The following is a 23,666-nucleotide window of genomic DNA, read 5'->3' on the forward strand; positions in this document are numbered from 1 at the left end:
GGTTCTCAGGTTTAGCTGTGCACTTCCACTTCACGGGTTCACGCTATCTACCGGGCACTGGAGCATATGAACTTGGAGGAGCTGGGCTTGCTCAGTGTGGGGACAGGGGCGGGGAGGAGCTTCAGCGTGTGTGTGGGGGAGGGGCAGCCCTAGGTTAGGGTGTGGACCAGGTGTCCCAGAAAACTCTCAGCACTCGCCAGGGCGAGGCTCGGGTGGAGCCGGGGCCGAGTTGAGCTGCTGGAGGTCCTGTGGTACTGCAGGGACATGCTTGTGGGAGGGACACGCTCATGGCCTCCTGGGGACTCTGTCTGGCTCATAAGACTGCCCTAGAGGGCAAATGCTGCACAGGGCGGAGACCTGGGGGAGGGTCCTTGGTGGCCCCAGCAAACGTGGGGGTCCCATGGGGCCCGCAGGTGCCTCTTCTTTATGAAAGCAGCACAGCCAGGGATGGAAAGGGGCTCTGGGGTCATTTCTACCATTTTTCAAGTGTGACTGGTTTTCCGAGGGAGGCGGAGCTCAGAGGTCAGAAAAGATTCAAGCCTGAATCCTCGGAACCCTGGACGCCCCTGCTGGGCCCCGGGGCTCTCGTGCTGGTTGCCGTGGGGTGCTGTCCTTGAGCGGCAGCAGGGCCTCTGTGGGCTGGGCCATGAGGCAGCAGAGGTGGGGGAATGCTGAGTTGCTGGTTTGGGCTCTGAAGCTGCCAGGTCAGGGGGCAAAGCCACATGGAGTAGGCCATGGGCAACCCTGTGTGGGCTTTGGGAGGGGCAGCCTGGTCCATTTACTGGAGGGCTGGAGAGATGGCTTAGTAGTTAAGGCTCTTGCTGGCAAAACCAAAGGACCCAGGTTCGAGCCCCCCAGTATCTACATACAGCCAGATGCACATGGTGGTGCATACGCTTGGAGTTTGTCTGCAGTGGCTGGAGGACCTGGTGTGCCCATTCTCTATGTGACTTGTTTTTTCTCTCTCTCAGGATATCCCTTCCCACCCTGTGGCTCTTGACTTTGCTTTTTTAACCTTAACGTTCACTTTGATGCTGCGTTTCCAGGGCAAGGACAGAAGACAAAATTATTGCCAAGCCATAGCTGAATTGCAGCCAAGGGCACAAAGCAAGACTGCTGTCATGGGCCCCGTGTAAGTGGTCCTTTCTCTTCCTCTTGATCACTAGGGCCTATGGTCTCTTCATCCATAGGCTACTGACCTGGTTGAATTGACCAGGAATGAATTCCCTCTTGTGGAGTGGGGCTCAAGTCCAAGCAGACAGTGGTTGGTTACCTCCATGACAGTGATGCCTCCATTGCACCAGAAGACGCGTCTTGCCTGGGTAGGTCAGGGTTGTAGAATGCAGGATTCTCCTCTGGGTGGTGGTGGTGATGACCATTCTCTGTCTGCGGCCTGCATAGCATGTTTTGACACCATGACAGCTAGCCAGCGGAGAGGAAGCTTCCAGCTCGCATCCAGCTTGATCTCTACGTAGCTCCTGCCACCAAGCTGTCTTCAGCCATGGGGTCTGGTTCTTGTGGGCAGCCAAGAGCCACGGCAATGTTTTGGGGACCTCCAGGGTTTCCTTCACCAACTACTCACTGGGAGGTAGCCCTCGTGGGACACTGATATTATTGTTCGTTAACCCATGGCTACTGGAAATACAAGCAGCTTTATTGGGTGTGCAGTTTGCAGTGTTTTCTCCCATTCTGTAGGCTACTTTTTCACTTTCTAAAATAAATGTGTGTATCATTTATTTATTTATTTTTATATGGGTGCACCAGGGTTTTATGTGTATGGATAGGGAGTTGAACACAGGCTGGCAGGCTTTGAAAGCAAGCACCTTTAGCCACTGAGCCATCCTTTTTTAATTTGGATGAAGTCCAATTCATCTATTTTTCTTTTTTTGCTTTATAGCCTCTGATGTCCTACTTAAAAGCCGTTGTTTAATCTAAGGCTATAAAGGTTTAGGCTATGTTTTCTGTTTTCTCCTATGAGTTTTATGGTTTTAGCTCTGAGACATAAATCTTTTGTTTTAAATTTTATTTTATAGATTATAACAGGTTATACTCTTTTATCCCCTTATTCCCACTCCTGTTTCCCTGGAGGCCTTCCTCAGTGGGGTTATGGTATTCACTGTGGGGTCATGAAGGCCTTAGCCAGCCCTCGTGGGGTAGTGAGGGAATCATGCCTCAGGGTATTCCTACCTACTCTGCGGCTCTTACAGTCTTTCTGCCCCTTCTTCTGCAATGTCCCTGAGCCATGACAGGCCTGCTGACAGTCTGATTTAGTGTTGAGTTCTCTGTAGCCTCTGGAGTTCTGCTTTGATAGGTTGTGATTCATCTTTGGGTCTGTCATGGAGACATAAATCGTATGTATTTGTATATTTCTTTTTTCTTAATTTTTTTGTTTATTTTTATTTATTTATTTGTGAGTGACACAGAGAGAGAGAGCGAGAGTGAGAGAGAGAGAATATGGGAATGCCAGGGCCTCCAGCCACTGCAAAGGAACTCCAGACGCGTGCGCCCCCTTGTGCATCTGGCTAACGTGGGTCCTGGGTAATCAAGCCTCGAACCCAGGTCCTTAGGCTTCATAGGCAAGCGCTTAACCGCTAAACCATTTATCCAGCCTGTATTTGTATATTTTTATAGAAATTCCATTTGATATTATTTTCACAAGTGGTACATTAATATATGTTAGATGGGTGGTCCACATTTTTTTGCAGGTAGGTATCTTATGCACATACACTGTACTTCTTGCCTTTGTGTAAATGAACATCTTGTGAATCTGGGAGATAGTTCTTGTCAGTGAAGACAAAGCTACTTCATTGGATCATGTGATGGCTTGGTGCTCATTATGTGGATGTATCGTGATTTGTTTCATCAGTCTGTCAACAGGCACGTGTATATCATACTACATAAGAGGGAACATATGTTTTGGATAAATTCTTTTTTTTAATTTGAATTTTTTTTGTTTTTATATTAATTAATTAATTTTTTAACATAGGGTTGTAGTATGTCCCCTCGGCCATCCCCATTTCCCTGAGGGCTTCCCTCAGTAGGATTACTGATGTTCAGTGGGGGGTAATTAGGGCTTCTGTCTGTGGTGGTGGGGGGGAACTGTGCCCATGGTGTTTTCATCCACCTTGTGGCTCTTGCAATCTTCCTGCCCCATCCTCCACAGCAGTAAGACAGCTTCTTCAAAAGGGCCTTCACTTTTGTAAGAGATGGACGTAGCCAAGCTGGTCTCTGCATTTGTTGCAACAGTTGCACTTCCCCTGAACGTGAATGACAAACCTGTTTCTCCGCATCCATGTGGACAGTATTGCTTTAAACATTCTGGTCTTTGCTGATGTCATGGGTGGAAGATGGAATCTCTGTGAAGATTCAACTTGCGTTTCTGTTGTTGAATGTGAGATTGGGCATTTCTTTTTTCTTTTCTCTCTTTTTATTTTTGTTTTTTTTGAGGTAGGGTCTCATTCTAGCCCAGGCTGATGTGGAATTCACTATGTAGTCTCAGGGTGGCCTCGAATTCACAGTGATCCTCCTAACTCTGCCTCTCGAGTGCTGGGATTAAAGGCGTGAGCCACCATACCTGGCTGAGATTGGGCATTTCTTCATAGTATAGACTGTGAAGACATTTTCAGGTTTTTTAAAAAAATTACTTATTAATTTTCAAGCAGAGAGACAGGGAGAGGGAATGGATGTGCTAGGGCCTCTAGCTGCTGCAAATGAATTTCAGGTGCATACACCACTTTGTGCATCTGGCTTTACATGTGTACTCATGAATCAAACCCAGGTCATTAGGCTTTGCAAGCAAGTACCTTAACTGCTGAGCCACCTCTCTAGCCTCCAGCTATTTGCATTTCTTCACTGTGCATGAACTACCTGTTTTTATATCCTTTGGTAAGTTTCAGTTAAGTGATTGGTCTTTTTTTTTTTTTTTATTGATTTGTAGGTTCTCCTGTCCATTAAGGAGGTTAGTTTCTAATATAAATTGTTAATATTTGTCATTTGTCCTGAGTTATAGTTTTTTGTATGTTTGAATTTATCATCCTTTTTATATTTTCAACATTTAAGTTTGGCCCACTTAATTTATTATGATTTAAAGTATGAAATATGACTGGTTTTCAGCAAGATGTTGGATGAGTAACTTATTTCCTCTTGTTTTTAATGTTACCTTTATTAGATATTAGATTCTAGGATGTGGTGGGTCTGTTTCTGCACTTTCTAGTCCATTACCCAGGCTGCTTGCTGGTATGGCAGCATTGCTTAGCTCTGTAATCGTGGTTCTGCTATCTCAAGGGAGTTTTCTTCATTACTCCTCCTTTTCAGAAGGGCTACTTGCTGCTTACCCCATCCCAATGGTTTGTTTTGCTTTGTTTCTTTTGAGACAGAGTCTCCCTTGTAGCCCAGGCCAGCCCTGACCTTGTGATCCTACTGTCTTAGCGTCTGAGGGCTGGGATTATAAGTGTGAACCACCACTGGAGTCAGTTTGTCTAGATTCCCAACAAAACCTGTTAGAATCTGGGTATGGTGATGTGTACCTTTTTTTAAAAAATTTATATTTTCTCCTTTGTGCCTCTTTTTTTAAAAAAATTTATTTATTTAAAAGAGCAAAGGAGAGAAAGAGAATGGACACATCAGTGCCTATAGCCACTGGAAATGAACTCCAGACACATGTGCCACCTTGTGCCTCTGGCTTATGTTGGTACTGGGGAATAGAACCTGGGCAGTGCCTTAATTGCTATACCATCTCTCCATCCCTTGTGCACATCTTTAATCCCAGCACTTGGGAGGCAGAGGTAGGAGAATCCCTGTAAGTTTGAGGCAAGCCTGGTCTAGAGTGAGATGCTACCTTGAAGAAACAAAAAACAAAAAGAAAGAAACAAACAACCAAAAACCTGTTAGTAGGGCTGGAGAGATAGCTTAAGGGTCAGAGTGCTTGCTGCATAAGCATGGGGATCTGAGTTTGATCCCTAGTGCCCATGTAAGAAGACCGGGCATGTTGGTATATACTTGCAATCCCAGTTTAGATGGATGGAGGCGGGCAGACCCCTTAGGTTTGCTGGCCAGCTAGTCCACTCCAGGCCAATGAAAGACACTGCCTCAAAGGTGGTGGACAGTATATGTGAGAATGAGCCTCCACATGTATATCCACACATACGAACAAGTGTACACACATATAGATATACCCATAAGCATCCATTAGCATTGTAGTGTATTTTATTAAACTTGTAGGTGAGGTCAATTTAGATAGCTTGATGTTGTCATAAGATGGACACAAACTTCTTTTTACTTTTTTATTTTGAGAGAGAAAGAAGGAGGGAGGGAAAGAGAGAGAGAGGGAAAGGGAAGGAGAGGGAGAGAGGGAGAATGGGCCAGGGCCTCAGCCACTGTGAATGAACTCCAGACACATGAGCACCGTTGTGTGCGTGTGCAGCATTGCATGCTTGTGACACTGTGTCTGGCTACGTGGGATCTGGAGATTTGAACAGGAATTCTTGGGGCTTTGTGGGCAAGCAGCAAGCACCCTAACTGCTAAGGCATCTCTCCAGCCTTTTTAAAGTATTTTTTTAAATTAAAAAAATTTTTTAGTTATAGTGAGACCTGTCTGGCAATCTGAGAAACTTGAGGTTGCCTGGGCGATAATCATTGCATGCCTCCACTCGCGCTCCGGGGCTGAGGTATGCTTCCTGCCCTCTGCTGGAGTGTGCAGAGTTCAGGATTTGAGAGCCACTTACTGGGGCAGGCCCCTCAGTGTCTCCTACACTCGATTTCAGTAGCTCCACAGGGGAGCCTACCTGCCACACTGGCAGCTGGCTGTGTTGAGATGATGTGTGATTCTTCCAACTAAAGGGCTTCCATGGGGGTGGCTGCCATTCCCTTCGTCTCACTGGATGGTGCAGGAGTGAGTAGCTGCTGGGCTGATCCCTGGTTGGGGTGGCTTGGGAGGACCTCAGGAGAAATGGGAAAGCTCAAGGCCCCGTGGAGTAGATAGGTGGGGATGAAACTTGAGGCCACTCGGTTAATAGGATTCCAGAGGAGAAAAACTGTAACCCCGGGGGCGGGGGGACTACGCTGTCATGCAGTTGAGGATGACCCAGCAACACCAGTCCATTCTCTAGAAGAGCTGTGCTTGGCAGCTTTCTTGGGCTGCTCTCTTCCTTGGCTGCCCGACCCACCCTCTTCACACTGGGCTGTGAATCCAATGCCTGGGCACTTTCTGGCAGGTACCTGAAGAAACTTAGATGAGCTCTGATCTTCTTGGCTCACGGTGTTTGTTTTGTCACAGTCCTGGGAGGAAGAGACACCTAGGTGTTTGTCTTCTGCAAAACCTCTACAGGTGGCACTCAGTATAGTTTTAGGCTGTTTTTACACAGGGGAATGTCCTTGGCTTTAAAAGGGGGTTTTAGCAAATGGGAAAATTATACTGATATGTGGAAGGCTTATTATTAAAATGTTAAAACCTTTGAAGGTGGTATCTATTATTATAGTGGTGGTTCAGCTTCATGCTGTGCCTTCTTTTAAGGCTCCTTGCAGTCAGAACTCTAGGTTGTGTGTGACAGAAAACCTGGCCTGGATCAGCTCTAGGCAAACAGAGAGTAGCTTTGAGGTATTCAAAGAGGGCTGGTGTAGCAGTTTTAGGATTTGGTCTCTCTCCCTCCCTCCTTCCTCAATCTGCCCTCTGTCAGGTAGGCTGTTTTTAGTTTGCATTTCCGAAATGGCTAGGGATGTTGCTTGGGATGTTGAACACTTTTAATGAATACTTCTTAGTCATTTGCTTTTCTCTCTCTCTCTCTCTCTCTTTTTTGGTAAATATTTCATTTATTTAAAAGAGACAGAGAAAGGAGAGAGAGAAAGGAGGGGGGAGAAAGAGAGAGAGGGAGGGAGGGAGAGGGGGAGAGAGAGAGAGAGAGAGAGAGAGAGAGAGAGAGAGAGAGAGAGAGAGAGAGAGAGAGAGAGAGAGAGAGAGGGAAAGAGAGAGAAAGAAAATGAATGAGTAGGCATGCCAGGGCCTCCAGTCACTGCAAAGAAATTCCAGATACATCCACTACCTTGTGCATCTGGCTTAAGTGAGTACTGGGGAATTGAATCTGGGTCCTTAAACTTCACAGGCAAGTATCTAAACTGCTAAGCTATCTTCCCAGCCCAATTTGTTTCTTTTGTGAACTGCTCATTTTGTTAGCCCATTTGATATTTGGTGTTCAGTTTGTTTTTTGAGATTTAATTTTTGCCATTCTTCATATGTCCTGGTTCTTAGCCCCTGTCTGACAAAGCTGGTGAAAATTCTCTCCCATTCTGTTGGCTGTTAGCTTGCTTTGCTGATGGTTTCTTTGTTCTTGGCCATGCCTATACATGAACACAAGCCCTCCCAATCTCTTCTTTTGTGCCCTTTCCTCACCCATCTCCCTTCACTGAACTCCTCCTTTTCAACTAGACCCTCTTCTATTTTGATATCTTTTTTTTTTTAACCCTTCTCCATCATCCACATCAAAATGTGGATGAGCTCAGTTATGTAGAGGTCTTGTGGAGATGTTGACAGTTGCTATGAGGTCATAGCGTAGCTGTTGCTTTGTGTCCAGATGATAGTGTCCCAAAGTTCTTCTCTTCTTCCTCTGCCTCTTACATTATTTCTACCTCCTTTTTGGGAATGTCCCCTGAGTCTTGGGGGATTTGGTAAAGATATCTGCTTTAGCACTGAGCATTTAACCTTCACTTATTTTCAGTACTTTGATGAGTTTTGAGTTTCCCTGGAAGTCACCATTATTTGCCAAAAGAATCTTCTGTGACCAAAAGTGAGAGCAGCATTAATCTAAAGCAATAAACAATCTAAATATTTAGAGGGCAGTTTGATGGGCACAGCATATCCATTTAGTCAATCAGCAGCTGTGGATTCCCCATTAAGGTCTCTGGCCTTTGTAGGCTTTTAACCAGGTTTTCAGCACCAGACATGTCATGTGTTCTCTTAGTGGATCTCAGCTCCAGCCAGAGCGCTGTTTGGTTACCACCATAACAGTCATGCCACCATTGCATCCATGGTCACCTGTTGGCTGGCTAGTCAGGTTTGTAGCACACAGGGTTTTTCAGCAGTTGGGTAATCCTGGTGATGAATTTTTTCACTCAGCAACCTGCATAGCACTTTTCAGCAATATGCCAGTTAGCCAAGAAGGTGGAGGCTTTGCAGCTCATTTCCAACTTTCTGGTATAGAAACTTTTTGATTTCATGTAGTCCCAGATGTTAATTCTTGGGGCTATTTCCTGTGCAACTGAAATCCTGTTCAGAAAGTTCTTGCTTATGCCAATATATCAAAGTGTTTCTTATTTTTTTCCTCTGGCAGTTTCAGCACGTAAGGTTTTAGATTAAAGTCATTGATCCACCTTAAATATATACTTGTATAGGGGGAACGATAGGGGTCAAATTTCATTCTTTTGCAGGTGGATGTCTACTTTTTGCCAGCACCATTTATTGTGTAGGCTGCCGTTTTTTTTTTTACTGAATGCTTTTTTGGCTTGTTTGTCCAAGATTAGGTAACTAAAACAATGTGGGTTTATTTCTGTTCCACTGGTTTCTGTGTTTTAGTTTAGGCTGACTTTATCATTGTTGCTTTGTGGTATAATTTGAGATCAGGTACTGTGAGACCTCCACTCGTGTTCTTTCTCCCAAGGATTGCTTTGGATATTTGTGGTATTTTGTGATTCCATATGAATTCTTGGATTGCTTTTTTAGTTCAGTGAGGAACATCATTGGAGTTTTGATGGTGAGTGTACACAGTAATCAATGCTAAGTGGAGAAAAACTGAGACATTTTCTCTAAAATCAGGAATGAGAGAGGGATGCCCTTTCTTGCCACCTTTATTCAATAAATGTGCTAGAATAGGAAGACATAAAAGGAATAAAAATAGGGAAGGAAGATGTCATATTATTCCTATTTGCAGATGACATGATTTGATACCTTAAAGATCCTATATAGTATACATTAATACACCTAGATCTAATATAAACTTTCAGTAAAGTTGCAGGACACAAAATCAATACACATAACTCAGTAGCTTCCACATATAACAATAATGAAATTGCAGAGAAAAAAAATAAAAAAACATTTCATTGACAGTAGCTGCAAAAAATTGAATATCTAGGAATAAACCTAACCAAAAATGTGAAAATTGCCAGATGTGGTGGCGCACGCCTTCAATCCCACGATTTGGGAGGCTGAGGTAGGAGGACTGCTGTGAGTTTGAGGCCAGCCTGAGACTATGTAGTGAATGCCTGGTCAGCCTGGGCTAGAGTGAGATCCTACCTTGAAAAACAAAATAGCAAAAAAAGTGAAAATCCTCTATAACGAAAATGTGAAGTCACTAAAAAATAAAATAAAACCAAAGAGGATATTAGATGATAGACTTACCCATGTTCTTGGAGTGGCAGAATTAATATTATGAAAGTAGCTATATTACCAAAAGCAATCTACAGATGCAGCCATTTCTGATCTTGAATTTCCCTCATTCATCATGGGGAGGAATTGGTAAAGGATTATACATCACTTAGGGCAGAGAGCAAAGTTGTATTTTACTCCTTTTAAAAGGGCTTGGAAGGTGGAGAGAGAAGAATCTGTTGATGGAGTGAATGTGGGGTCAACAGTGTTTGCAAGGTTAGCAGTTCAGCTTCTGGGCAAAGCCTGTTTCCAAAACACAGTCAGGGTCATTGGTGAGGTTGAGACCGACAGGATGCAGCCTTCCCTAAGAGTGTTTGGCTAGGAGTTAAGCGTTGTTAAATCTGTTGTACACCTCTTGTCCCAGCACGCTGGTGGCTGAGGTAGGAGGGTTGCCATTAGAGGTCAGCAGGGGCTACAGAGGGAGTTCCAGATCAGCCTGGGCTAGAGTAAGACTGTGCTTTGAAAAACAAATAAAAAGAATGTTAATATCTGTTGGGCCCTGAAAGGCCCAGGCGTGAGGCCTAGTGGAACTTCCTGGGACTAGCTGAAGTTTGGGGACCTGTCCCTGGCCAGCTAGGACTCAGCAAGACGCCTAATGGCTTCTGGCCTGCTACTTCGTGGCAATTGTAATTACCATTTCAATAGTTACAGTTTACTATTGGCCCTTACCTCTTCCCCCATCCTAAAATCCCCGCCTTCGTCCCCAACATGATATAGGCAACTGCTCAGAGTAATAAAGCGAGTTATTCCTGCATTGAAAAGACTCCCGACTCAGTGTGGTTTTTCTCCGGTGGCCAGGAGAGGTTTCTGAGTCTTCAGACGCTCATCATCCCCTCAACCCCTAGGGAGGAACCAGCAGGCCTGGTCCTTCCCTCGGCACTACCTGTGCGGGAAGGTGCCCTGCAAATATCTTTATCATAAGCACCTTTTAATATTTTTATTTATTTGAGAGAGAGAAAAAGAGAGGGAGAGAAAGAAAGAGAATGTGTGTCAGGGCCTCTAGTCACTGCACATGAACTCTAGACACATGTGCCACCTTCTGCATCTGGCTTACATGGGTACTGGGGATTCAAACTAGGTCCTTAGGCTGGTAGAATTACAGTCCACGCACAAGCTATATAGACAGATTGTTTTCCACTGTTAGGATCATCCGGCCGACTTCTCTCCTACGTGCTTATTTACCGCAACCCAACACACACCTTGTTGCAGCATTAGTTCTGATACTTTACTCACGTGCCCTTTTTAATATTTTATCTGTTTACACGTGTGTGTGTGTGTGTGTGTGTGTGTGTACATGCACATGCCCTAGGATCTCTTGTCACTGCAAAGGGATGCCAGCTACATGTGCTACATTTTGCATCTGGCTTTACGTGGGTGCTGGGGAGTTGAACTTGGTTGGCAGCCTTTGCAAGCAAGCACCTTTAATCACTGAGACATTTCCCCAGCCCCCAAACTTATATTTATCATGGCTAGAGTGGGATGAGCTGAGTGCACAAAGAGGAGGAGAGCCCTGGGGCTCAAGCCCCAGACCCAAACAGTAGCAGCAGCCGCAAGGCAGCTGAAGGGGTGGCGAGAGGCAGGGGGCAGAACTGTGGGGCCGAAACTTCTGAAGGTGAGCGGTTCTGATGAGCTGAAGACTGCAAGCCTCAAGCGCTGTCAAGGATTGAAAGCCAGAGGTCCTGACGCCGAGCTGGTGGGTTCTGGGCTGCTGGCTATCAGAACTCAGAGCCAAGTCTCTGACTTCAGTACCTACAGCTCTAAGTCTCTGGCCTGGAGCAATAGCCCTCTACTTATCAGGGCCGTGAGCCTCTGGCTTTGAAATCCCAGAGCTTGTTCTCACCTGAGCAGCTATAGCTGTAAGCCTGTCGTTCTTACAAAGCCTGGAGCCATTAGCCTTAGCTCTCAGGGGCTAGAGCTACAAGCTTCTGGGCTTGTAAACCCAGACCACAAACCTCTGGCATCCAGGCGAGACCCTTTGGTTTAGCATCTTACCATCAGGCTTGGCTCTTCACCGTGTATTTGGAGTCCAGTAGATTCCCATCTGTGCCTGTGTGGGCACCTGTGAGGACGACAGGAAGGAGAAGTTGTTCTGTAAGGAGCCCCGAGACCACCACGTTTTATTGCTGGGTTCTTCCTTTTCCGCGGTCTTACCTTTCTTGTCTGCCCTGTCGCATGGCTTATTCTGGGAAGTCATGAACAAATGTCTGTTCATTCCAGTCAGGGCACCAAAAACAAGCAAAGAAATGCTTCTCTGTAAATCTAGTTTGGTGAGCCTATATGTTTATCGAGGTTGCGTAGAGGAGCATGGGTGACTTGGAGGCAGTTGCATCATGGCAAAGCCCACCGCAGCATGCGTGAAGACCCTTGAGAGCTGGATCCCTGAGTTCCCCGCAGCTTGCAGGTGAAAGAGACCCCTACCACCAGGGATGATGTAGTCCTTATACAGTCTTGGAGAAGGACCTTGTGAGTTTTCTTTCTTTTTTTCTTTTTCTTTTTTTTCTAAGCAGGGTCTCTGTCTAGCCCAGGCTGATCTGGAACTCACTCTTTAGCCCCAGGCTCGTCTCAATCTCACTGTAATCCTCCTACCACAGCCTCCCCAGCGCTGGGGTTGGAGGCATGCTACACCATGCCTGGCTCTTATGAGGCTTGTAACTCTGTGAGTTCGTGTAACTTGTGAACTTTATGAGCCTTCCCACTGCCTCTATAAGGAATGCATGAATCCTGAGGGAATAGCTAGAAAACAACCTAAAAGACCTTGAGGAGCAAATGCTATAGGTTGTATAGTTTGCTTTATGCCAAAGATACGGCATTAAATTTGCTATGTGACTAAAATGACGCTTCGTTAAATCGTATTTTTGGTGATTCATACTAGGTGCGCCAAACACATGTTGTTGTTGCCAAGACATTTTTAGTCACAACCTTGTATGTTCACAGCTTCCAGGTTTATTGAAAGTGAAGTTCTGCTTCTCTTCATTGTGCAAACTTACCCACACTCGCCAGGCAGGGGACAAAGGGATCTGCCTGCTTCTGTGACACATGGTCTCCTCAGGAATAGTTTTTGGTCTGTGTGAAGAAAGCGTAGGGAACAGGACTCTTCAGCGTCCTACTTAGGATGTCTTGGGTTGGTTGCTTTCTTACAGACACCATCCAATGCTCTCAAAAAGGAGAAAACAGCTGGGTGTGGTGGCGCACGCCTGTAATCCCAGTGGTCTGGAGGCAGAGGTAGGGGGATTGCTGTGAGTTCAAGGCCACCCTAAGACTCCATAGTGAATTCTAGATCAGCCTGGAGTGAGACCCTACCTCAAAAAACCAAAAAAAAAAAAAAAAATAAATAAATAAAAAATAAAAAATAAAATAAAAAATAAAAAAAAAGGAAAAAGGTGAAAACAGTAAAGACGGCAAAGCAACAGGGATAAGGTCTGAGGTCACAGAGGTTTAATTGTGAAGACCATCAGTGGTCATAAGAAGAGTGTTTTTCTCAAGGAGTATCATACAAAGTTTACCACCAGCCATCACGTCGAAATTGCGTTCCTGGGCCAGGTGTGGTGGTGCCCACCTTTGTTCCCAGGGAAAGAGAGGTAGGAGAATTGCTGTGAGTTCGAGGCCAGCCTGAGACCACATAGTGAATTCCACGTCAACCTAGGCTAGAGTGAAGCCCTACCTCGAAAAACAAAAGCAAATACAAAAACAAAAACATTGCATTCCTCATACAGGATGTTTTATGTTAGTGGCTTGTGTCAGTCTTTTTCCTGTGGCCCACAATGATCCTCTGCCATCCCAAAGGTCACAATGTAGTATTATAATGATTCTCCCTAAATGCCTTGTGACAGAAACTGTTGACTCATTTTCACAAGTTCTCAGCATAGGCAAGAGCCTAGAGCATGTGTTACTTTATGGTTAAACTTTTTTTTTTTTTTTTTTGGTTTTTCGAGGTAGGGTCTCACTCTGGTCCAGGCTGACCTGGAATTAACTCTGTAGTCTCAGGGTGGCCTTGAACTCACCGTGATTCTCCTACCTCTGCCTCCCGAGTGCTGGGATTAAAGGCGTGCGCCACCACGCCCAGCAAACTTTTTTTTTGTAAGACTAAATTAAAAAATATTTTATTTTATTATATATTATAACAGCTTATACTCTTTTACTCCCTTGCACCTGCTCCCATTTCCTGGGGGCCCTCCTCAGTGGGGTCATGGTTCACTGTGGGGTTATGAAGGCCTTAGTCCCTGTGAGGTAGTGGGGAGGCAGGGGACCAGGCCTCAGGGCATTCCTACCCACTCTGTGGCTCTTACAGTCTTTCTGGCCCCTCTTCCACACTGTTTCTGGAGCCATGGCCTGTTGGTGTTCTGACTTAGTGCTGAGTTCTCTGTAGCCCCTGGGTTTCTGCTTAAATGGGTTTTGATTGATAACTGTGTCTGTCACCATTGTCCTGGAGCTGGTTGTGAGGGTCGTAATAAGAACAGTGCTCATGTTGCTGCTTCTGCAGTTTCTCCTGGGCCCTGGCAGATTTAAACATCTTTTAGTTGAGAATTTTCATACCTGTACATATTGTAATTTGATCATAATCTCTCCACTATCTTCTTTTTAAGATTTATTTGCATTTGTGTGTGTGCGTACATGTGTGCATGTATGTGTATATGGGACATACCACGGTCTCTTACCACTGCAAATGAACTCGAGACATATGTGCCATTTTTTGTGTCCAGCTTTATGTGGGTGCTAGGGAATTGAGCCTGGGCCAACAGACTTTGCAAACAAGTGCCTTTAACCACTGAACCACCTCTCCACCCCCCGTTACCTTCATCTTCTTTTAAATGTTACCATGATTCATAGTAACTTTTTTTTTATTTTAAGGTACAGTCCCATGTAGCCCAGGTGGCCCTTGAACTCACTACGCAGCTGAAGATGACTTTGAATTTTTGATCCTCCTGTCTCTACCTACTGAATGCTAGGATGGCTTAAGTTTGTGCAGGGCTGGGGATTGAACCAGGGATGCGTCTGTGCTCAGCAGGAGCTCTGCCAGTTGTGCTGCCTCTTCAGCCCCAAATTATACTTCTTAAGCTATGTCGGTATGAAGACTGGAGTTCAGATCCCCAGCACCCGTGTGCGTGCAGGATGGTGTGTCTGCCTGACTGTGACACCAGCCCTGGGAGGTGGGGGCAAGGGATGCCTGGGCTAGCTGACCAGCAGACTCGCTGCCTCAGTAAATAGAATGGAGTGCTGTACAAAGACGCCTAGTGTGAGTGTCCCGGCCTGCACAGGCACAGACACATACATACATACATACATACATACGTACATACATACAGACGTGAGTGCGTGCACCTACACACAAACTATATATCCACTACACACATACAAAAACAGTCCCTGTCCCTTATCCAAAAAAATACTGCATTCAATATTCTTTGTCTCAATTACCGAGTTATTGGTGCACAGGTATTTCTGCTTAATGAGCGAGGATAAAGGGTTAGGGGGTCTCCTGGGCTCAGTGGGCAGAGTATGCTCTGCCTCAGTCAGAACCTGGTGTCTGCAGATGGCAGGGAGGGAACCCAGCCTTGCCTCGGCTGCCGCATCTGCGTGGAGCCTTTGAGGCTTGGCCTGGACAGCCCTCTCTCCCAGATGTGGCCCCATGAATGTGCTTCTCCTCTTCCAGGCTGGGAAAGAGACTGAAGAAGACTCGCAAGTACGACATCATCACCACTCCTGCCGAGCGCGTGGAGATGGCCCCTTTGAACGAAGAGGACGATGAGGATGAGGACTCCACAGTATTTGACATCAAGTACAGGTGCGGGCCGGGCAGGGGCTTCCTCCTGGGCTCTGGGGGTCAGTTGGGCGGGATGGTTCAGCTGTGGCATTCATGTGTCATTGTCTCCCTAAGTGATGGCCTTGGGGTGGTGCTCTCATGGAGCAGGGTGCCATAGCACCCAGGAACGTGGGAGAGGAATGTGTACTCCCAGCTTTTTCTGACGAGAAGGCTATTTGCCACTGCTGCTGCTGCTGCTTCTCCTCCTCCTCCATCCTCTTTTTTGCTTTGTATTTAAGGCTGGGTCTCAGTCTAGTAAGGCTGGCTGTCAACTCACAGCAGTCCTTCTCCCTCAGCTTCCCTGAGTGTTGGGATTATGGCTGTAAACCACCACACCACACCCGGCTATTGCTGAGTAAGCCAGACTTCAGACAAGGAGCTGGCCATGCACTGGCTACATGTGTGTGTGTGTGTGTGTGTTTTTGGGTGGCAGGGTGTTCTAGCCTGAGCTACACCCTTTCCACCAGTTAAGGATGTGGGTAGATGGTGGTGAGGGTTCCTGTTGGGGTGAAATTTACTTATGACTCCTAAAGGCAGTCTGTAGGAGAGTCTTGACTGCCTTTCCAGCCTTTAGGCAGTATGAGCTTTAGATCTCTGAGGGGTGATTTTAGTGTGGGAGACTCTCAGTGGAAGAGCTGTGCCTTGAAGGACCAGAGAGGGGATTGCTTTCACAAGGCCCAGGGAGTAGAAAAAATGAAATGAAACTTCATATGGTGTCCTGGTTTGAGTTCCGTCCATCCTGTGCTTTCTCTATACCTGGGGCATCAAGCCCTTCTTCACCTGCTGTGATTTCCGTGCGGTCCTGACGCCTGTCCTTGATCTTCCTGCACAAATCAGTGGCTGTCAGACTCAGCAAATATCAACTCTAGAGGGCAGTTTGGGGAGAACCACCACACTTATACTGACTCTTCTAGTCTGTGAACAGGGATGACTTTCCATTATTTAGTATTTAACTTACTTATTTAGGATTTTTTTTTTGAGACAAGGTCTCATGTAGCCCATGTTGGCCTTGAATTTGCTATGTCGCTGACTTGATCCTGCAGCCTCCACCTCTTGAGTTGCTTGGATTTAAGGCATGCACCACTATACCTAGCTATGTAAGTATTTCAAAAAACATCTTTTAATACTTTCAAAAATTTATTCATGAATTCAAAAGTAAATTTCATTAGATACACTTATAGATTTTTGTACATATATATGTACATGGTACCTTAACCACAGTATTTTATTTATATTTATGTCTGAATAAAAGGCTATACTTTAGGAATATGTACATATCATTTTTAAAACATATTTTATTTTTATTTGAGAGAGAGAGAAAGAGGCAGATAGAGGAGAGAGAGAGAAAAAAAAATGGGTGTGCCAGGACCTTCAGCCATTGCAAACAAACTCCAGACACTTGTGCCACTGTGTGCATCTGGCTTACGTGGGTCCTGGGAGTCACACTTGAGTCCCTTGGCTTTTCAAGCAAGCACCTTAATTGCTAAGCCATCTCCAGCCCTACTTACCAGTTTTAGATGTAGAGTTTATTAATCACATTTAAATTTTACAAAGAACAATTACGCATTGAAACTGATTGATTATAGATAACAAAATATGAGAAAACCTATTAGTTATATTTTGTATTTTAGGGCAAGAACTTCTTTTGTAAATTATCAAGTGAATCCATAATATTCATCCATACCACAAAATAATGTAAACATAGTATTATTATTATTATTATTATTTTTTAAAAATATTTTATTTATTTATTTGAGAACGACAGACACAGAGAGAAAGACAGATAGAGGGAGAGAGAGAATGGGCGTGCCAGGGCTTCCAGCCTCTGCAAACGAACTCCAGACGCGTGCGCCCCCTTGTGCATCTGGCTAACGTAGGACCTGGGGAACTGAGCCTTGAACCGGGGTCCTTAGGCTTCACAGGCAAGCGCTTAACTGCTAAGCCATCTCTCCAGCCCAAACATAGTATTATTAGTGATTATATTGGTTTTATTGCTAAGCCACTTTTTCTGTTTTATATTGTATTGAAACAAAATGTAAAGAAAACTATGTCCTCAGTATGTGTGTGTTTATTCAGAAACAGTCTCATAGCCCTGGCTGGCTGGAACTCTGTATGTAGTCCAGGCTGGTATTGAACTCTCTAACTCATGATAATCCCTAGCCTCTCCAAGTACGGGCATTACAAGTGTGTCCTCATTCATTATAAAATGGATCTGCTGCTTCCTGCAGACGTAGGTATCATACGACAGGGAGCCCTTAGTGGCTGGAGTGGCTTGATGCATCACTGTTTCAATTCCAAGCCATCGACAGTGTCTTGTCCATACTGGCTGACTGAACTGATTCCATGGGAACCCTTGTCTTCACATCTCACTAAATAAGAAAAGGCTTTGATCTGGGAGTGGGGTTCTGTGCCTATAATTCCAGTACTTTGGAGAGCAAGGCAGAGGATCTTGAGGTTGGCGTCATTCTGGGCAGCCCAACAGGAACCTGTCTCTAAAATCAAGAAAAAGAAAAAAGACCCTAAAATTCCCTCAAGAGGCTCTCATTAATAGGGTCTTTTCTTGATGGCCTGGGTGTCAGTGTAGCCTAAGACTTCTACACACCTCCATTCTTCAAATGGTGGAACGGTTTTCTTTCTGGGCTGGTAATTCGTCCTGTGTGGGCACTGTTGCTGGCTGGGAGATTCATTGGGAGAGGTAAGTGATTACATCGGACCATTTGGTAGGTGCTACTGTAGCAGAAAATACTTCCGTGTTTTGAAAGGGCAAGTTTGCTCACTGGCTTGGAGCAAGGGTGAAAATCAGCGAGAAGCCAGGCCTCCCAGCTCTGGCGTGTTTCCATGGGCCACTTGAGTCACAAGCGCTCCCTCTCTGTCCCATACAGTGGTGGGAAGAGAGATACTAAGGGGCTCCAGGAAGCAAACACAAGTCCTGTAACAGACATGAGCCCAAGCTGAGGAGCTGCATGCCACCACTGTATGGGACAGAGACCACTTTTAAATTGGGTGTGGTTGAATTATGACTTTGGGTTATTTTATGGTCAAGTGGGAAGAGGAGAACCATGTTTTTAGCACCACTGTAGTGAGGTGGGTCACCTGCCTCTGATTATTGCATATGGAAGTTTCCAGTCACATTGTGTGACTTGGAACCTGATTAGCCAGGCTTGTTTTCTTAAAGTTTTCTGCCAGGCAGGTGTCAAACCTAGGGCCTCACGCGTTCTCGGCAAGTGCTTTACGTCTAAGCTATACCCCTAGCCTAGCAGTACTGCTTTTTGTGCTCCATACATCCAGAAGTGTTATCCTTAAGACTGCCAGTGCTTCGACAAGATGCTGGGATAAAGGCTTCAGCTTTTTATTTGAGAAGGGTAATTAGAAGGGGGCAGGAGGAAATGATAGCTAAATAGAGCACAGAGAACCCTGGGTTGCATATTTCAAGAGACGTTTTGATTTTTCTTGCATTTTGTGCTTGGTTGGTCTGGCATGCTGTATCAGCTGATGTTTTGGGCCTCTGTGCATTCCTGGTTTATTACAGGAGACTTTTGTTACACCCTTTGGCATCGCCCAAGAAAGGGCAGATGCAGACACTTCCACTTGTATAGCAGGCAGCCTGGAAGCCAACACCAGTGTCGCCCAAGACTGCTGGAGAAGGCGCCTGCTCCTGCCAGCCCTGTCTCTCAGTGGGAAGGGGATCTCTGTGCCCCTTTTCTCATGTGCGGAAATGATGTGGCCCTGAGTGGGTAGGGGCCTGCATTCTAAGCATGTCCACCTGTTGTCTCTTATGGATAGAGCTTCCTGCAGGAATAATTAGAAACTGATGAGATTTCTGTGGCACTGCAGGGAGACTGTGTTTGGCCTCTAGTCTGGGGAGCAAGGCCATGCTGTGCACTGTTTGTAACCAGAGGACCTTGCAGAGTGGGTCCAGCGGGGGAGGAAACAGAAGTGGCCTCCTTATCGGAGGCTGAGGCCCGGGCTGTAAGTGCACCGGGGATCTTGTAACCGCTATGGTGGTGACTGCTTATGGATGGTTCTGTTTTTTTTTTTTTTTTTTTTTTGTCTCACTCTAGCCCAGGCTGACCTAGAATTTACCATCTAGTCTCAGGCTGGCCTCGAAGTCACAGAGATTTTAACTCCTGCCTTCTGAGTTCTGGGATTAAAGACGTGCACCACCACGCCCAGCGTTTCTTTCTTTCTAAGGAGCCCGGGGTGGCTGGGCTCTGGAGTTTCTTCTGCTAACGCTGTACCCTGTGTTCTGCTGTGGAAGGGGCTTGGGAATGGCGAGAGCTCATGAGTGTGGGGCTCCCTTATGATCTGCAGCTTCTCCTCCCTGTGTGTCCAAGTGTGGCCATCTTTTCTTATCGGTGTGTGGGACGGGTATAAGCAGCCACCCATGGGATGAAGACACAGGATGTTCCAGAGGCTCCCTGTGGGTGTTTCTAGGAGTCTTGCAGGGTGAGCGGTCACCGGGACAATTGTGCTGGGACATCCCCACCGCGGCAGTACCTGTCGGTGGTGTGGAGGTACACCTGTGTGGAGTCCATCTACCTGCTGTCCTCCAAGGGCAGCAGACGTTGGCATTCTCGGACGTTTCTGTGTTGGGGTAGTGGTAGAGATTGGCTGCCTATTCTCTGGCCTGCTGTTCGGTAGGGTTTCTGAAGCCCTTCACTTAGTGTTCTTAAATTCTGTTAAACCTTCATTTATATATATATATGGTTGTAAGAGCCTGGAATCAAGCAGGAGACAGACACCAGTCAGAGACATAATCCAGGGCTTGTCAACTCATGGCCTGCGTCCTGTTCTCGCCCCTGGCCTGTTTTGGCTCTATCATGTTAATCAGGTTTGCATTACTGTAAGAAAACACCTTGTCCCTAAGGACCCTGGTTTGAGACTCGACTCCCCATTACCCATGTAAGCCAGATGCATAAGGCGACATAGGCTTCTGAAGTTCGTTTGCAGTAAGATTGCCATTTTCACAATATTGATTCTTCTGATCCAAGAACAGGGGATGTCTTTCCATTTCCTAGCATCTTCTGCAATTTCTCTCTTGAGTGTTTTAAAGTTTTATTGTAGAGATCCTTCACTTCCTTGGTTGGTTTATTCCAAGGTACTTTATTTATTGTTGCAATTGTGCATGGGAATGGTTCTCTGATTTCATCCTCTATGTGTTTGTTGTTAGCATATAGGAAGGTTGCTGATTTCTGTGTTTATTTTGTATCCTGCTACATGGCTATAGGTGTTTATCAGCTCTAACAGTTTGCTGGTAGAGACTTTAGGGTCCTTTATGTATAGAATCATGTCATCTGCAAATAATGATAACTTGATGTCTTCCTTTCCAATTTGTATCCCTTTTATGTGTGTCTCTTACCTTATTTGTATGGCTACGACTTCCAGTACTATATTAAAAGTGGGGACAGTGGAAAAAAAAGAGTAAATACCCAAGACAACTTACAAAGAGGAAAGATTTTGGCACGTTCTTTTGGAGGTTTCAGTGCGTGGTCCCCTTGGCTGTGTGGTGAGGCCGTGCATCTTGGCAGGTGTAGTGGGGCAAAACCACTCACCACAGCAGGAGCCGGGGAGCACACCAAGAGGAGACCTGAGTCCCAGAATCCCTGTGGGCAGTATGCCCCCCCTGCAACCTGAAGACCTCTTGCTGGGCCCCCACCTTTTGGCCTTTTGAGAGAGGGTACAGATCCAATTAACAACAGCTCAAGAGCTAAGAATGATTTCTATTTCTTCTTTTAGTTTTTTTTTCTTTTGTTGTTTTTTTGAGCCAGGGTCTCACTATATAGGTCAGGCTGGTCTCACGCTTGTGATTCTCCTTAGAGTGGAGAGGGGACAGCATGGCCCAAGGGCCTGCCGCGTGCAGGATTACAGGGGTGCCCTGCCCTGCCCAGCTCAGATTTCTAGACTGCTGTTTACAAGTCAGAAGGAGAATGGTTCATGACACATGCAAGGTGAATGTTTATCAGGTTTTTATCACAATACAGCCATGTACCAAGCATCCTGTACTTGTCTGAATTGCTTTTTTGATATAACAGAGACGGCAGCACTTGCAAATTCTAAAATATTTACTCTTGGATGTTCATAGAAATGGTTTGCCAAGCTGGCCTGAACATCTGTAGAGGGGTTAGGAAGGAAGGCTGTAAGGGTGGAAAGAGGCTGTGTGTGGAACCAGGGAAGTCTCCTGGGAGCTGAGGGATGGAGTTACCTGAAGAGTGGAGCGTGCCTTGCAGATGCCTGTTCAAAGGTCTTATGTGGGGAGTGTGTCAGGATCCGAGAAAATGGCTCGTGTGTGGCTAGAGTAGGCTAAGTGTGGTCAGGGCGACAATGCGGCTCACGGGATAGAAGCTACTAGGGAGAGCCAGATGGGCTCCATGCGCTGACGGAAGGCGGTGGATAACTCCTGGTCTTTCTTTTCTTCCAGGTAAAACCGTTTTCTACTGTGTTGGCGTTCTGTGGAAAGTTGGTCAGCTGCAGCCTGGGGTGCGAGGATCCAGGAGCTGTCTCTCACCTGAGGTGTCAAAACAAACAAAAGCCAATGTTACTTGTGCAACTCTGGCTCCAGTGTGCATGTCCGGCATCTGCCCAGAATGTCTCCAAGTCAGCACACAAGGCCCCCCTCAGCCACCCTTGGGTGCCCCTTTGAAATGCCCCATACCCTTGAAGGGGTTTTTCTGCCCTCCTAAGAAGCCAATGGTGGAAACATGTTGATTAGAAAGAGCTTTTTTCCCAGAGGCTGCTGAGGAGAGCGGAGCTGAGGTGAGGAGGGCCGAGCATCTCACGAGCCGGGGCTGCAGCTGCGTGCGGGTTGCTGACCCCGCCTTCTTTCTGGCATCTTCCTGACTTCGACAGGCCTGACTTTATTTTGGTACGGGGCTGTGGGACATTTCGGAGTGGACATGCTTAGAGCCGGACCAGCTCCACAGACGAGTACACAGTATGAAGAGTACATACATCAGGACTTTGCTGCACTGCCCCCTTTTAAGAATTTAAGCAGAAATAGTCATGGCTAGTTCACAAAGAATTTCAAATTTCCAATATCAGGGAACAAATTGTATGTGCACGTGCGTGGGTGTGCATACCTATCAAATAATTTCTCCCCTCGAGGGAAAGGAAATCACTAGGCAGCTTTTTGTTAGCAGTTGTTTTGGAGGTTTTAAGACATTTCTCTGTCTTGTCCATAGTTCTGTGTTGTCTGTCTGAGAAATATGTTAAAAAGCCACTGAGGCAATTTAAATGAATGGTGGTTTGGATAGCTGAAAAAAAAACCCACAAAAGAATTAAAAGAAGGCACACTATGAAGTCAGTCTGGGCCGTGCTGGATTGGAAGCCCTCCTCGACCCACTGGCATGGGAGGGAGAAGGGCTCAGGCAGGTGCCGGGGTGCCCGAAGGAAGCAGGCCCCAGTGGGCTACTCAGGTTCCTGAAGGCCTGCCACTTGCCCTTCTGAATTGCTTCTCATAGATGGTTCTCGGAGCAAGGCTAGCAGCAGTGCCTTTGGGACCCAGGAGTCTGTTGAGTCTGGAATGGCATTTGTTCTTTAGCTCTTTTTCACCGTCTTGCCTTTGCTCTAGGGTCTGAGTATTTACCCTTTTGTTGCCCCATTCCATCGCTTTGGATGAAACCTCTCACCACACTGGCCTCAGCCCTACCTGCAGGCTGTCCACTCTCCTGACAGGGGCCATGGCGGCGGTGGCAGTAAGTGGGAAAGGTTGCCCTGGCTCCTGAGGCCCAGCTGGGCACGGCTGCTCTGCAGCTCAGTAGAGGCGTGTTGTTCTCTACAGGGAGTAGGGAGACCCCCGGAAGCCTGGTCCTGGCCACGGTGTTGTGCCTGCTCTCCTGAGCGCCTTCATTTCTCCTCTGTCATCATCTCCCTCCCTCCCTCCCTGCCCTTTGTTTGCCAGAGGAGGGGGCCGTGTCGGTGACTCCAGGAAGCACCTTGCAGCTGTGCATCCTCTCAGCCTTGGAACTGGAACCACTGCCTCTCACTCCTGACCCACAACTGCAGCTGAATTGTCAGGACAGCAGGATTCTTCTGCCTTACAGATAAAACACCACGAATCTGCCCATCAGCCATTCACCCCTGGGCCTGGCAGGAATGGCAGTGGCAGTGACCTTTCAAATCCTTGGTGACACTTCGGTGCCACCAGCCTTTAAATCAAGACCCTTGAAAAAAAAATAAAGACCTTTTAAAATGAGCCACATTTGCATTGAGTTTGGATGATTTCTGGTGGAGGCTAGTAAATGACTTTCTGTGGTTAAAAATGTGGGCACAAGGGTGATGATCAGGTGGGCTGGGGTCTCGACAGGTTGTCTGTATCCTGGTACTTTAGAAAAAGGATTTGGAATGGAACAATATGGGTTGGGAACATGCTATTTTTTTATACACACATTTGTAGATTTATTTTCTGGAAGCTGACTTTTTGTTTTTGTCCTCCTTGTGTTTGGATATTCTAAGTGC

At 46.2% G+C, this 23,666-nt stretch overlaps 1 protein-coding gene across 1 annotated transcript in view; it reads left to right on the top strand.

Annotated features, from left to right (window-relative positions):
- The window catches only part of Fam174b (family with sequence similarity 174 member B), a 36,318-nt gene extending 12,915 nt beyond the window's left edge, over positions 1–23,403 (top strand). The window contains exons 3-4 of the mRNA XM_045146102.1: positions 15,063–15,194; positions 21,631–23,403. Of these exons, the coding sequence (XP_045002037.1) occupies positions 15,063–15,194; positions 21,631–21,634 (136 nt within the window). The 3' untranslated portion in view covers positions 21,635–23,403. The remainder of the gene's footprint in view (positions 1–15,062; positions 15,195–21,630) is intronic.
- The last annotated feature ends 263 nt before the right edge of the window (positions 23,404–23,666 follow it).

This window comes from Jaculus jaculus, chromosome 3 (assembly GCF_020740685.1).
Source record: "Jaculus jaculus isolate mJacJac1 chromosome 3, mJacJac1.mat.Y.cur, whole genome shotgun sequence".
NCBI lineage: Eukaryota > Metazoa > Chordata > Mammalia > Rodentia > Dipodidae > Jaculus > Jaculus jaculus.